General features: G+C 39.1%; 1 protein-coding gene across 2 annotated transcripts in view; it reads right to left on the reverse strand.

The window, feature by feature from the left end:
• The window catches only part of TOP2B (DNA topoisomerase II beta), a 52,555-nt gene that overhangs the window by 4,652 nt on the left and 32,388 nt on the right, over nucleotides 1-15,515 (reverse strand). For both annotated transcript variants that reach the window (XM_075586962.1, XM_075586963.1), the window contains exons 21-33: nucleotides 13,937-14,168; nucleotides 13,001-13,135; nucleotides 11,542-11,742; nucleotides 7,479-7,674; nucleotides 5,992-6,083; nucleotides 5,587-5,742; nucleotides 5,012-5,095; nucleotides 4,123-4,317; nucleotides 3,094-3,229; nucleotides 2,345-2,509; nucleotides 1,191-1,407; nucleotides 953-1,029; nucleotides 720-839 (exon numbers count right to left, since the gene is read on the reverse strand). In XM_075586962.1, coding sequence (XP_075443077.1) covers nucleotides 720-839; nucleotides 953-1,029; nucleotides 1,191-1,407; nucleotides 2,345-2,509; nucleotides 3,094-3,229; nucleotides 4,123-4,317; nucleotides 5,012-5,095; nucleotides 5,587-5,742; nucleotides 5,992-6,083; nucleotides 7,479-7,674; nucleotides 11,542-11,742; nucleotides 13,001-13,135; nucleotides 13,937-14,168 — 2,006 coding nt within the window. The remainder of the gene's footprint in view (nucleotides 1-719; nucleotides 840-952; nucleotides 1,030-1,190; nucleotides 1,408-2,344; nucleotides 2,510-3,093; nucleotides 3,230-4,122; nucleotides 4,318-5,011; nucleotides 5,096-5,586; nucleotides 5,743-5,991; nucleotides 6,084-7,478; nucleotides 7,675-11,541; nucleotides 11,743-13,000; nucleotides 13,136-13,936; nucleotides 14,169-15,515) is intronic.

Here is a 15,515-nt window from a genome sequence, read left to right on the forward strand (position 1 = left end):
AATAGTCATTAACTACATTCAATGAGTAATAAGGAAAAGGCGGTTAAATGTATTTTGACAGGAACATTTCTGTATTTAAAAAAGGTTTTTTGATATGACAAATTCTGGAGATTAGGTGTCTTTAATGAGTTTGTCAATAGAAATTTCAAGACATTGCCAGTCAGGAAGTGCGATTTTGCAAAAAATGCACTTCATGATTTTCACCTCTACAACGAACGGTTTTTCTGACATGCTGTGTTGAGGCATCTCCTGTAGTGTGTTCAACACAAACCCTACCCAATTGCAGTTGCAGTTCTTGACTATCTTCACAATAGTAAGCCCTCTTGTATACCACTCGCCATATGTCATATTTAAAAAGAGACCTTTGTTTGCTCTAACTTTTCAACAATTTCTTATCCATCCTTTTTTAGAAGTGTGTGTGTATCCATCCAACCAATGTAGAACCCAAAGTATAGTATTTAAATCTTAAGTGAGCTACATCTACCATCATACTTCACCCTGCCCCAATTACCTTTAACGTTACAAAAAGCGGTCAATTATTTTTGAATGTCAAGACCAGCCAACAAATGCTCATTAGATGAAATACGGTAACTGATGCTTTAAAAGTAAACCACATCATTCAAGTGACTATTAATCTTAAATCACGTTAAAACGGGTTCACACCAAAATAATAAAAAAATTAATCGTGTTGTAATCTCTATTCTACCGATCATCTTTACCTTTCTTAGTCGATCCTTTACTAGCGGGTTTTTCTGCAGGTTTTTCTGCAGATTTCAAGCTGACAGTAGACGAGTACAGGGGAGAAGGGTCATCTTCATCACTGTCACACTTTGTTACATCTTTATAAAAAAAAAAATAGAAGAAAAAACCCCCCACTAATTTAACACATTTTTCTTTTTTCCCCTTTCAATATTACATACACACAAAAACCATCACGATGAAATTGCATTACCATCTTCTACTTTTTCAGAAAACGAAGGAGATGAAAAGAGGTCAAAGTCCTTTTTCTTTTCTTCTTGTGAGGATTTTCTACAAAAAAAGGAAGAAAAAAAAGTGAAATCTAATAAATAAAGAGAACCTCGACCAAAAACAACTAGAAATCACAGTCATTAGCATTCCTATCCCACCACAAGTTACTATGAAACAAAGCATTTTACCTGCGCTAAAATGATGGTCCTGAAGCTACTTACTCTGAGCATGGTTTCGACTTGAAAGGAGATAATTCATACTCGTCCTTTTCTAGACTGTCAGAAGGAATATCCTCCTCGTCATCACGGTTGTTTAGAACAGGAGGCGATCGGGGCTTCAAGTCGTTAAAACTATTATTGCGGCTGATGATGGCCTCGTCGTCGTCGTCATCTGCATCTTCCTCTTCAGAGAAATCAAAGGTGTATTTGGGCCTTTCAGCTGTGGGAAAGGTTTATAGGATGTGTTAGCAGCTCTATGCATTAAATGCAGAAGTTAAAGGCTCTGGCATTGCTGTTGTGCATATATATATAATAAAACTACCTGTATCCACCTACCCAAAGTACGGTTTTACTTCTCGACTCAGTAAATGTCCCCAAAAGACTGCAATGTGCCATTACCCCCCAACAAATGCAGCTGAGCATTCAGTCACTATTTGATAAGTGGCTTGATTGGGGATACTAAAGGACATCTACAGTAAAAGCATTGTGATGCTCAGCACTTACTAGCAGTAGGAGAGCAGAACAAAATGCCTTCCTGACAAAAAACACACTACAAATGCAGTGGCTTATGTTAAGAAGAAAAAAAAAGAACACATTTAATTTTACAGGCATTACAGGAAACTCGATAGTTACCAAATATCTCGAGTGCCTCATTGCCTGGTTCAATTATTCCCAACCTTGCTCCCCCCTAGCTATTGAATAACACCCACCTAAAAGATGAAGAAAAAAAAAATCCTATTCCGTTTATGGTAATCTTTGCCATTGCCATGTAAAAATACACTTTTTTTTTTTTTTTAAACATCGAACTCATGTAAGATTCCCATTTTTTATTTTTGTTTACATTTGAAGTTGTATTTTCGTGTGTTCTTTTAAATATTTTATTGCTGTATGCATGTCTATGATTCTGCTGGATTGGATGGGTGCCTTGCACAACATCCAGGTTCGGCATTGTTACCTGCTTAAAGTCACTTATGACAAATCCAATTCTCAGAGCTGCAATACTAGCGAAATGCACAGTACCAGTACATATGTAGCTCTCCGAAAGCCAGTATTTTACAATTGCACTTTCACCTCAAACTGTGGTATTAAGAGTACCACTCTCTTATGCATGTGCCACATTGCTTTCCTGAGATAGAGTGTCCCATTTTGTGCTATACCTGCCGCTCTCCTTAGCAGCGAGTCCCGGGGAATGACCACAGCCTCTGCCTCAGCCTCTTCCATGTCACTGTCTGATTTTGATTCATCTTCTGACCAAGGGTTCCGCTTCTTTCCTTTCTTGGTTGGCGTTTTGGGAGATGCTACGGGTTTTTTGGTTCGAGAACCTAAGACAAAATCAAAATCTGTAATACTCAAAAAAGGTTTTTTTTGTGTGTTTCAAAAAAAAAAAAAAAAACATTGTCTTAAGTGGAATAAATTATTCTGAAAAAATTAGGGAAGGAGGCCCTAAAACCAGGATTACCTCGATTAACTTGTTGCGGGGTCACTGACAGAGAAGAGGTTAAAAAGTGACACTTGCTGGATGGAACGTGATCGAAAACTCTATTAACAGGGTGATAACAGACCTTATTCTGGTTAAAATCATTACGTTAGAATTTACTCAGCCCGCTTACTTGCCTCACACTCACATTTTAAAGCATTTTAATGACACCTGAAAAAGCAATTTTCCGAAAATTCATAAAAAGTAAAACGCAAACTAGAAGGATGACCAGTTATGATAAAATGGTCCATTATCACAGTAACAGGAAACAGAAGCCCTTCACTCCTAACAATGTTGCCATATAATATACCAGGTTCCTTGCAGATATTTGACACAAACATAAAAAATTAAAAAAATAATATCTGTGCATGTACACAGTTATTCCACTTAAGATAGGGAAGCAGCAATGACCACCTAGTGCAGACATACCAGACTCTTTCTTCTCCCGCTTGGGCTTTGCAGGTTTCGGTGGAGTGGTATTCTGAGAGTCTTCACCTCCCTCTGTTGGAGTGGCAAGAAACTCGTCATCAAACTCCATTTTCATTGCCAGGGAGTCTGCATCACCCTTAAAATTTAAAGAACAAATACTGCATTTTAGAATGTTCAAATAAAATCTGCGGGCGCCTCCTAACATCTGCGGGCGCCTCCTAACATCTGCGGGCGCCTCCTAACATCTGCGGGCAGCCTCCTAACATCTGCGGGCGCATCCTAACATCTGCGGGCGCCTCCTAACATCTGCGGGCGCCTCCTAACATCTGCGGGCGCCTCCTAACATCTGCGGGCGCCTCCTAACATCTGCGGGCGCCTCCTAACATCTGCGGGCGCCTCCTAACATCTGCGGGCGCCTCCTAACATCTGCGGGCACCTCCTAACATCTGCGGGCACCTCCTAACATCTGCGGGCACCTCCTAACATCTGCGGGCGCCTCCAATATGCTACAATGGCTCGACCTTTATTAGCAATACGTGCCTCAGAACTATTGAGAGGCTGTAATTGTTGTGAAAATGTCCCACATTTCTTGCATTTCGACAAACTCAAAAACATGCTTACCCAAATACAGCATCAGCACACATGCTCCATTAAAAAAAATAAAAACCTTTATACTAATTTACAAAGTATATACATGTTCTTACTTCGTAATAATCATTTTTCAAATTATAGGCTGGCATTCTAGCTCTCAGACAGAAAATGGCCAAACTTTGCGACCAATTCTGAGGATCTCTGCAACATCATATTGGGGTTTTTTTTAAGCAGAAGCAGCTATATGAACTATGCAGTCCAGAGGGTCTCGCAGCACACAGATATTTAACACACTGTGGACTGAACAGGTGAAAGCTCAGGAAAGCCTGTTTTGCAGTGTGTGAAAGTTTGCAGGCATCTCTGGTCCTGATGGGGTACATCCCAATCATTAACGGACACACTATAGTGAGTGAGTAGCTGTTCGCCTGGGTCTCTCACCTTCTTCTTTTTGAGCATCTTCTTGCTGACGTCTGCCTTCATTGCACTGATCTGGGGCTCTATTCTTCTTCCGTAGAGTGAGGGCATGGTCTCTCCAAGCGTCAGCTTCTTCATTTTGGGTTTACCAACTTTGCCTTTTATTGCTTTGCTTGCAAACCCAGCTAGGACTTCTTCCTTTTCCTGTGCTTCCACTTTCTGCGACGAAACAAAAACAAGAATATTAGGAAAAGACAAATAGCAGAGGTAAAAATATCACACGCCTTACATGGTAGCCATTAATAGCATAGTTCTGCTTTTTACTTAAAATGACTGCTGAATTTGCCCTAAATTATTCGGTACGGGAGTCAATCAGAAATACCTTACATAACACTTTCATACAGCATATCCTGGAAATAATGTGCAAATATTTCTAACATTTTTTTTTTAATTCATCTGAAAATAACTATAGTCTGCGTTAACAGATAATGTGCTGTAAGAGGAAAGCTCTAGGAAAAGTAAAAAAAAAAAAAAAAAAACTACTGAAATTAACATTGCAGCATTACATTTCTGAAGTACCTAGTGATTCTTTTCAAATCATTACAATTATTGACAAGCCTAGTTCAGAGCCTGCAGTGTCCCTGATCAGGTTTTAATGTCTTTCATCCCTTAATTAAAAACCAGACGTAAGGGACCTAAACAAGAACACATTTAATTATTTTAAGATAAAAATACTTTTTTTTTTTTTTTTTTTTTTTAAAGCCAGAAAAGCCCATGACATACTTGAAAGTTAGATGCTTAACTCGCTGTATGATGGAACAAATGTTAAATCAATACATTTCAATTAAAATTGCAATGCCACTTTAAATATCCATTAGTTCTCATCATAAGGCAAAGCAGAGTTTGAACATACATCAAGTTCTTCAACAAATGCTGCCAAGTCTTCCTTCCAGAGATCTGGTGGAGACTTTCTCTTGAGGTCATTGAGTTCTTTCCCCTGAAAACACAAATAAATGAAGAATTAATTTCCTTCGAGAGAACACTGCGTTCCTCTGCTGCAGACACTCAAATGGGTAAATTTCTTTAGCCTGGGATCGTACTGCTGCGCACAAACCAGCAATTAAATAAGTATCTTAAAAAGGTACAGCCCATTCTGCTCGAGTTTAACCTAGTCTCTTATTAATGTAGCATTCCCCACCCCCCCATTCATTGTACAGCGATTTCCGCTCTCGGATTATGTAGCACTCCAAAGACATTTTATACATTTGTAAGCATTAGGCTCTTCAAAATGGCTAGCAGTCCTTTCCATAAACAGGTTATAAAGCTTACTATAAACATTTAAATGAAAACAAGATAAATGTGTACCTGAGGTGGGGGTAAAAAAAATTAAAAAAAAGGTACCAACACGCTACAATCACTTTCATAAGAGTAAATTCATCCTGAGTCAAAAATAATATAGGCTGTTATGCCTGTATGTTGAAGTCATACTTTTATGTCTCTCTGTTTAATCAGATCATCTACTTTCTCCTTGGAAAGGCTCCACAAAGGCATATTCAGGATGTAGTTAAAATCAGGTCCCGACCCAGTACCCGAGTCAGAGAAATTGTCATCATTCAGCTCCTGCACATCATCCTCTTCCGTTGCCTGCAATGAGATCAGCCGTCAGTAGGATATTAGCCCACTCGAGTACCTTCCATGTATTTATGGGCCACGTAGAGGCCAGAAAGCCTACAGGGGGGCTTCCATCTCTAAATGGCCATAAAATGTGTCGCCACAGATTAGGGGGTAAACTACCCACAGAGGGTAAAACAAGGCAGATCATTTGGAAAATTACCAAAATAAGAGAATATTTCTGATAAGAGAACATCTCTGTTTGTAAGAAAAATAACCTACTTTTTCTTGTGCTTCCTTCCATGCTTTTACAGGATCAGACTCAAATCCTTTCTGCACCAGCATGTGAATCAAATCTCGCTTGCTCTTATTCTCTAAGATAAAGAAAATATGCTGAACACATACATTTGAATACGTAAAAGTACCTTTACACATCGCATCAAAGAATTTTCTGCCCCCATAATCAAGTGATCAAATGCAGCAGAACACGAATTTAGAACTAATGTTGTAACTAAACAAAAAGGCGTAAAAATAGAATTTTACAGCAAGGGTTTTAATTAACAAACATTCCTAGAGGCAAACGCATGCAAATATCTGTATATATATACATATACAGATATAGCCAACATTAGTGCAACTTCTGTCACACTGCAAAGGGACAGATACCGCACCCAGCTGGAGAAGTGCGCATAGTTTTGACTCAGACAAGAGTGAAGGGTGTGAGGCTATTGTCCCCAGGAGCGCACTACCAGATGCAATAATGTAAATCCGGATAAATAGATATAGATATATATATAGATATATATATACAGGCATACCCCGCATTAACGTACGCAATGGGACCGGAGCATGTATGTAAAGCGAAAATGTACTTAAAGTGAAGCACTACCTTCTTCCACTTATTGATGCATGTACTGTACTGCAATCGTCATATATGTGCATAACTGATGTAAATAACGCATTTGTAACAGGCTCTATAGTCTCCCCGCTTGCGCACAGCTTCGGTACAGGTAGGGAGCTGGTATTGCTGTTCAGGACGTGCTGACAGGCGCATGTGTGAGCTGCCGTTTGTCTATTGGGCGATGTGTACTTACTCGCGAGTGTACTTAAAGTGAGTGTCCTTAAAGCGGGGTATGCCTGTATATATATACACACAAAACTGTTCACTAACAAAAGTATTAAGCGCTTTTTGAAATACGAGATTCCCACAACTTTCACCTAAACATATCACATAAGATATTTATAACCCATAGGAAAATAATAATCTCAAAACCTAAAATCGATTTAAAGAATGCTGCTGCTTTCAGCTGAGAAAGTGGCAGCTATTTCCTTGCACAATCCCCTCGTCTCATCCTTACCCAGGAGTGAAACGGACTGGAATTCATCTTCAGCCTGGCTTCATGATGTTCCCTGAACGTAAAGTCGAGGGCTGGCACTCGTGACGTTCAGGGATCACCACGCTATTTTTGCTCTTTAAGGGAATATTACGTTCACGACTCTTTTACATCATTTAAGTTAAGTGGTTGCAATCCTGCACGCTCAGTGGTACGCTGGTGCTACCAGACTTCATAAAGGTTAAAGCTTCATCTGATTCTGCCATGTGGTTTTATTCCAGGTAGCAGGGATTTTCAGAGGAACTTTCTCCCACCTAGAATGGCCCAAGAATGTTTAGGAGGCATGCAGTTGCAGACACTGCGCCATTAAGATGACACTACATTTAAAAGTAACACTGCTACAGCTATTTAAGGCACTTTCCTCCAGATGATTACCTATAGCGATTTTCCCCTGTATCTTCTCTAGAATGAATCTGGCTTGGTTGTTGAGTTTGGCAGCCTCCGCCCCCAAGATTCCGATTAGCCACTCCTTGCGTAGATTGTAATATTGTAATCTTAAATCGAAGAACTCCTTGAGGATGTCTTGCACAGTTTCATATTTCTTCATGCAGCCCATATGATCAAACAATACCTACATGATAAAAAATGGAGAAGGAAAAAAAAGTTAGGAAAGGCTGGAATTGGAAATGGAAAGGAAATGGCAATTTTATGAGACAAAAAACATCACACACACCGATGTTAAATTTCTCCCATGACAGTACTGCTGAATTACCGGATCCAACATCTAGGCTGTAGTGGGGAAAACCTGCACAAACGTTTGTAAATGTGACATACTGTATATGGCATTTTCTGCTCTAGAAAGAAGTTGCAATGTTGCCAAGAGGCCTAGAAAGGAGGATCACAAACATTTTTTGTCATATTTCATCAGGAATTTGTCAGGTTTTGCTATGTTATTGAAATTTACCGCCCATCTCATCTTATGAAGGTCCAGCTTTTACTTTAAGGCCTCGGACATGGTGCAGGGAGCGGCGCTGACCCATGCTGAGGCGCACGCATGCTTACCAGTGAGCCCCTTCAGCCGCAATGAGAGCGGCTTTAGCAGGGGCTCGCGCACACTTCCGCACGCTTGCGGAAGCGTGTGTCTTAAGAAATCTTTCGTTTCGGCGTTCACGGGAGCGCAGGGCCGGTAACGTGAGCAGTTCGTCCAATGAGGGCGAACCAGCTCCGTGACGTCACTGGCCCGCCCCGCTGACACGCCCACGGACGGCGCGCGCTCGAAGGCCAGGGAAAGCACTGCTTTCCCTCAGCCTCAGCGCGCCTCCGCACGGGCGAAGTGTCTATGGACTAAGCCTAAAACGTTAATCTCTCTCTCGCAGCTCCATAAAACTAGCTTGGTCCTGAATCACTCTGTCTTTTCAAGCATGCCAACAAAAGTTACTACCGACACCCATCAATAGCTACACAAACAGCAGGGGAAAAAATAGAGGGGGTAGAGAAAGTAATGTTGAGCCCCGCACTACCGTGTTAGGGCTAATAGACGAGCATTTACGGCAGTCAAATTCCCCCTCACACAGCAGTGCACGTCATGGAGTCTGGAGATCTAATATTGGGATCCAAACTTAAAGAGATTCATAATGGCAATTTGTAAGTGGCTTTGTTGCAAGTTCTCTCTGTATGGCTCCTAATGCGGACATCTGAAGGTCAGTATTGTTGATGAAGCGGATGACATCTGAAGATCTTCTCTTAATACTGTATACTGTTCCCACCATCGTAGGGTTCGGAGAGTGATTTGCTGATCTATGGACACCAGATCACTGGCCCCATAGCTTAAAAACTTCTTTGCAATTCCTTCATGTGGAATCACGCCGATGGGACGAAATCCGATGTGGAGGACATTTAAGAATTTTCATACATTATCTGAGCGATACGGATGTTTCCTTCTGTAAGAACCTTACTCGATGAGCCATCTTTGCTTGCTTTTCTACTGGAAGTCTCATTTTGTTCCTTACTGTATTGAATATCAATCCCAACATTTTTATTTTGCGGGGCAGGAATTAGCTCATTTTATTCATCAATGGGCCTGAAGGACTTGGACTAATCTGGATAATTCCTGTTTCAACTTATCGGGTGGACTTTCCTATTATCAACCACGCCGTTTCAATGACTACTATTGCTTTTATAAACATCCTGAGGACTGATGTCAGTTCAAACGGGAGAGCTGTGAATTTCAAGTGATAGTCATGTTGTGGATCTGGAATACAAATCTGAGGAACCTCTGATGATACTTGGATATGGGAATGTGCAAATCAGCTGCTTGCAGACCTAATGCTGCCATAAAGTCCCCTCGTTTTAGAATGCCGATGACTAATTCTATGGACTCGCATAAAATGTTTGAGCTAGGACCGGGCAAAATCCTCAGATACTGGGGACAAGAAACAAATCTGAATTTTAAGTTCCTGAACTTTATTGCAGTGTCTGATCAAATATTAAGTACACTAATCTCACCACCCATTTGTCTAATGTTGTCTTTTATCAACTTGGATTTAAAAAAATAATAAAAAAAAGAAGACAAATATGGCTTTCCAGTGGTGAATCTTTATCATGTTGATATTAAGAAAATGTTGTGGTCTTGTAAAATTATGTGAAAGCATTACACCTGCACCTCAAGAATCTTGCTTTGGAACGAAATAAAAGGTAGATCCTTATTCAGTAGGAGTTTTCAGAGGAAATGTCCAAATATACAAAAGGATTCCCTGCTTATTACTATTTCTTCTCCAATCTTTGAGGTAGGAATGTATTTCTTCCTCTGTGGAAATGTTGTTTATTTAGTTTTCTCACATAATGAAATCCCATCAAACAGGCAAAGTGGTTCTTTTGGCAAGTCGAGGAAACAAAAAATATCCACCCTTTTTTGGATTCCATAAACATCTGATTTGGCTTATTCTTGAGTGAACATCCTCTATCTCCACAGCCAGTTTCACGGTCTTAATTCTTTTCTCAGTGTCTGTAGCAGAAAAAGATTAAAGCTCCTCGGTCTCACCATCTTCTGAGGAATATTCTTCTCTTCATATATTACATACTCCTGTTCCATATGCAGAGGTGATTCCTCTAGTTGGCTTGAATGCTCCCTAACTGGAAGTTCTTTTTTTCCTGCACTGATAATTGTGCTGCACCCTCCTTAAAAATATCACATTTCCTACATAGGACCTTAAAAGCAAGCCATAAAACAATCACAAAACTCTGAGCAGGCATTTATTCCTGTGTGTTTCAAACAATAGGCAAATGCTTTATTTCTTAGATATATCTGGCATAGGTTAATCACAAGAGCAAACACTAGGCATTTGTCTTTGAAACAGCAAAACAATAAAATAACCCACTAAAAATGACTACGGCTGAGCTCATTTTAGGGAGCTGGAAGAGAGGGCAACTGTAATTACAAGATGGTAATAGAATGGGACTATTAACCTCATGGTAAGCACTGAAGCACTGTCGTGTTAGGGCAACAGGTTTTTTTTTTTTTTTTAATGTTAAAAAAAAAAGGAAGGGTAAAAAGAAATTGCACAAACATTTACGGGGACACCTTCAAACATGCTACAAAAAAGTTTCTCACAAATGTACAAAAGCATGAGGGCACCAAATCTTAATAGCATACCCCATGCAATCACAACGAATAGAAAGAAAAGATTCATGCAATTATTTTAGGCTTGTGTGCAAAAGGTTTCCATATTTCTAGATGATTTTATAAGAGCCATTTTGCATTGCTCTACCTTGACAAACATGTTCACTTCTCAATCAGCATCATACAGACGGCTTCCATTGATTCTACCTACCAATTCATGTTCTGCCACGTTTCTTGCCCAGTTACGGTTTAGCTTTTTAAGCAGCCTGCCTACAGTGCAAAATCAAATTCCTCTAGTTCCTGTGTAAGATGCCCTGTATTATAGACTTAAATACCATTCTTTTTGATACCTCTCTATCCTATTTCAGTCTCCTTCGCTGGTGTCTTCTCAGTGCCTGCAAATGTTCTAGACTTCTCCCAAAACAGATACTCTCGATGACTTATTTCACTATCAACTCTTGACCAGTTCTTCTTACTCTCAGCCTCAGGGAACAGCCCTTGCTCCATCTTATCTAAGATAATCTATTAACCTAACTCCTACCTTCCCCCTCACCATTGTAATTAAATTACAGCTGAAAAAAACCCCAAGTACAGTCACTTCTACAGGGTCTCCTGAGCAACCCCAAATTTCTCCCCAACCTCAAGATGCATTGCAACTTTCTCCTGATTGCTCTCCCACTCACTCAATCATGACCCTGGTCACAGGCTAATTTCACAAACATTAAACATACTTGTGTCTCCTTACTGCAGCCAAACCGTTACAAAAACAAATCTCAAACAGAGCAAACTAAATTACAGAGGCAGTGCTCAAATGAAATTAATTAATAAAAATAAATTCAATAAAAATGACTGACGAAGAACGATAAAAATAGAATTTACCATAGAATTGCAAGTAAGACTAGTCTGAAGTTTAAACACTTTGTGCAAGCCGGCAGCTTCTGCCTGCGCAAGCTTTTCTTCTGACATTTTGACAACAAATTTCACAGTTGTATCAGTATGATACTCTTTATAGTCAGTGATTAATGCTGGTGTTTTCTCGTTTCCATTGAGCATAGGCTCCAGCACTTGTTCTTTGTAAACCTACCAAGAGATCAGAGATTAAATAATTACATGAATGATCAGTACAACACAATGGCACACATTTAAAATGTCAGTCACAGGGAAAAAAAAATATTTACATACAAATGTAATTTTAAGAGTGATTAAATGTATTTAATTCATGTGAAAATTAAATGTTTTTTATTTATAGGGGATCCTGTGCAATTACTTTCCAAAAACATACTTCTTGTTCTGCACTTATCTGTTCAGCTGATGCAGACTACATAATTACTTTACAAGTGAAACAAACAGATTGGGTTTAACAAAAATGTGTCTGTAGATAGTTGCAATTGTGTTATGAAAGACTAGGCAAAAATCCAACTTTCAAGGCATTAGGTTATGGTAGAATTATTAAAACAAACCAGATTTAGAAAGATTTATATTTGACCGATCTGCATCAGCATGTAATCTGTTAAACTGTATAGCTACCAGTAGTTCACTTTGTGTTTAGGTAGCAGTCTTTTAAAACACAAAGGAAACATGAATTGCAGTACTCCTTATGCAAAAATATACACAATTTATTCAAACCACAGACCTTTGTCTTGGGAAAGGTTATCCCTTTTGTTAAGTAAAAGCTGTTAATTGGGAACCAGCAAGAAAATATGCAAATATTTGACTTGAAATGTTTGCAAATGAAAGCTTCAAACTTCTTTAAAACTGCACCCGAGAAAATAACAAAAAACGAATACACAAAAAAATAAAAAATAAACCTTAATTTTGAATTGCTGGTTAGAAATAATATAAAAAGGGCAGTTAGTCATGAAGCAGGAAATACTTTAATACTTTTATCATAACACGACAGCCATATTGACTTCCCGAAAACATAAGCCAGGTATCTCCAAAGCATTTGCACATAAAGATACATTGATAAAAATCACTGAATAGCAAACGTTCCCCGTGCGCACCCCTGCCTGCTCTCCTCAGCGCCTCGCGCCCTGCCCCCCCACCACCCTGCTCGGCCCCGGCGTCAAAGGACACGCGGGGTCATGTGACGTCACGTTGCCATGGTGACGTCGCAGGAAGGTAAGTGTGTTATAGAGGCCTCGCGCGTTCCCCCGGCATTTCATTTAAATGCCGGGGGGGAGCGTGGAACCTCTATAACTGCCGCCCCCCCCCGGCCCAAAAATATAGCGCACCCCTGGAATAGCACAAGTTAAAAAGGTGATAACTTTTTGTATCCACAGCAATTATAAATTGTGTAATAACTATAGTCTATCTCCACACAGGTAGATATACCAACCTGAGTCCATGTTCTCACTGGAAGTTCCGTAATCTCGATTGTATTCCGGTCCAGCACATAAATTTCCCCACTTACAGCATACTGATTCTGGCCCAGTTCTTGAATCAAGCCCTTAAAGTATTTGTAGTTCGGAAGCTGCAGCATAAAAAAAATAAAAAATTGAAAATTTAGCAAAAACACACCTTACAGAGAGGTCTTCTAACGCATTTTCTGAATGAACTTGAGAAATTAAACTACTGAATGCACCACAAATTTAACAAGTGTTTAGGCTTCACCAGCTTCATTTTATAGTTACTTTATAAACAAAAAGGAGGAAAGAGTGCGCAGCAGTGTCAAGAGGATAATTCACAGATAATACACATCTTACTGCTAAGTGCCTTCTCTTATATACTATGAAGCCGCCACCATCGTCAAACAAAAATCCCCAATCAAGGAATTGGGATGTTCGACCCACAAACTGCATTTTAGGAGTATATAGAATTGACTTCTGCACTAGGACGGTATACTGCACAACTCTTTTTTTTTTTTTTTAGAGCTCCATGTATGCAGCACGCTACAAAATAAACCTACAGATAATTTTAAATATAATGGAAGAATAACATAGACAACAATGGAAGAAGGACAAAGATGCACCACATTGCAAGTTGGGCGACATTGATCAGTAGAAATGCGTTTACATCAGGGATCTAAATGAGACCCAGAAAGTCATTATAGCATTTGGCGACAGGCTGGTGTAATCAACTGGACAGGTTCAGAGAACACGTTTATGGCAATTCATTTTAACCAGGTTGAATGCTTATTCTAATCTCTGGTGCCATGAATATTCAGAAGTGAACTCACCCAATATTATGGTTATAATAAACCATATTACTTAACATTTCAGTCAAATCAGTACACCTAATACAGATTGTATGAAGTATGTTTATCTATAGTTACCATTGGATATGGTTCAAGACCATCCAGCATTCTCTTGACATTGTTGACAATTTCCCTGGTGTCATAATTAGGAAGTTTACAGGCCCATCCAGTACCGATTCCTTCAGCGCCATTGATTAAGACCATTGGAATAATAGGAATATACCACTCGGGCTCCACCCGCTGATTATCATCATAAAGGAACTTCAGCAGGTTATCATCCACAGCAGGAAAAAGCAATCGTGCCAAAGTGCTAAAATAAAGAGAGAAAAATAAACAAACTTCAGAAACCGATTTCAATAATGCACCTCAAAAAAACATGTACTGTACTTTGCTTTGGACTAGTGTTGTTCAAACCTTATTTTGTTCTTCGTCATAATAAAAAAATAAATAAAAATGAAAAGTACATAAAAGCATTTAAAAACATAATGGATTAAAGAGACTGCATACTTTGATAAAGCCACACTTAGCTGTTTCTGAAACAATTTGGTGTGCAACAAATACTTAAGCATAATATTGCAACTATACAAAAATGTTTGTGTTTTCTTCAAAATCAAATTTGAAATCCGAAAATAATCCATTAAGTACACAGGCCTCATGCATTAGTTTTCACGAAGGTTCAGCTGTGTTTTGGGTTCTTCGGGCCTCCATAAAGGTTTCCCTGCAACCTTCAGGTCATTTAAAAATTGTACCAAATACAGAAGAATTTACAATGCATCTGATCTCAGACACGTATAGTAAAAACAAAGTATATGGAACGGAACCTTTAAATGTGCTGCATAATTAATTGGTCAACACGTTCAAATGGATTTAAATTTCCCCCTTCTCAAAATCACACAAATTCTCAAATTGTTTCAAAGAAATATTGTAAAAACAGACACTTAAATACAGCTTTGTATGTTTTTTTGTTTTTTTAAACTTTGTATTTTGGCCCTGAAATGTAGAATTGTGACAATATTCTTTACTTCGTGACATAACACCAGTAACAGAAGGAAAACTGTATTTATTGTACATTCCATGGAGTTTTTGTGCTACTTGCAATTTGGCTTTTAGGTTTACATTTGCAAAGCTATTGGAGATATCAATTACACAGTGATGTTAAAAGGTTTTAACCAGATCATTACTGAAATGTCAATATTTGGCTCCAAATTGAACTGTAGCTTATATGGCTACAGACAGAATCAGTTTATGAACCCAAGAGAAAGAGCATATTAATTAAATTAAAAATAATTTTTTATGTGATCCAATTTTAAAAAATAGGGTGAATAAAATGACAAAATAAAATTCAGAGACGTTGCCTAGTTGGCGGTGTGTCAATTAGTACTTAACACTCTGGACATAAAGTGGTAATCCTCAGTGTGTATGAACGAGCAGCTGATAATAGCCAGAATTCAAAATGCCTATTATAAGCACATATTGTCGCTAAAATACTTGTAAGCAATGGGTCCCAATATCCCGGACTATTACTCCACAAAATGTAGCAAAACTGCCCCTCTGAGGGGGGGGGGGGGGAAATATTACAGAGGTCTGCTGCAGAGAGGATACAAAGTAATTGGAGGGGTGGGTCTGCTTGTTTAGACAGTGGAGGCTTGCCGGACAC

The sequence above is a fragment of the Ascaphus truei genome, chromosome 2 (genome assembly GCF_040206685.1).
Source record: "Ascaphus truei isolate aAscTru1 chromosome 2, aAscTru1.hap1, whole genome shotgun sequence".
Taxonomy (NCBI): Eukaryota; Metazoa; Chordata; class Amphibia; order Anura; family Ascaphidae; genus Ascaphus; species Ascaphus truei.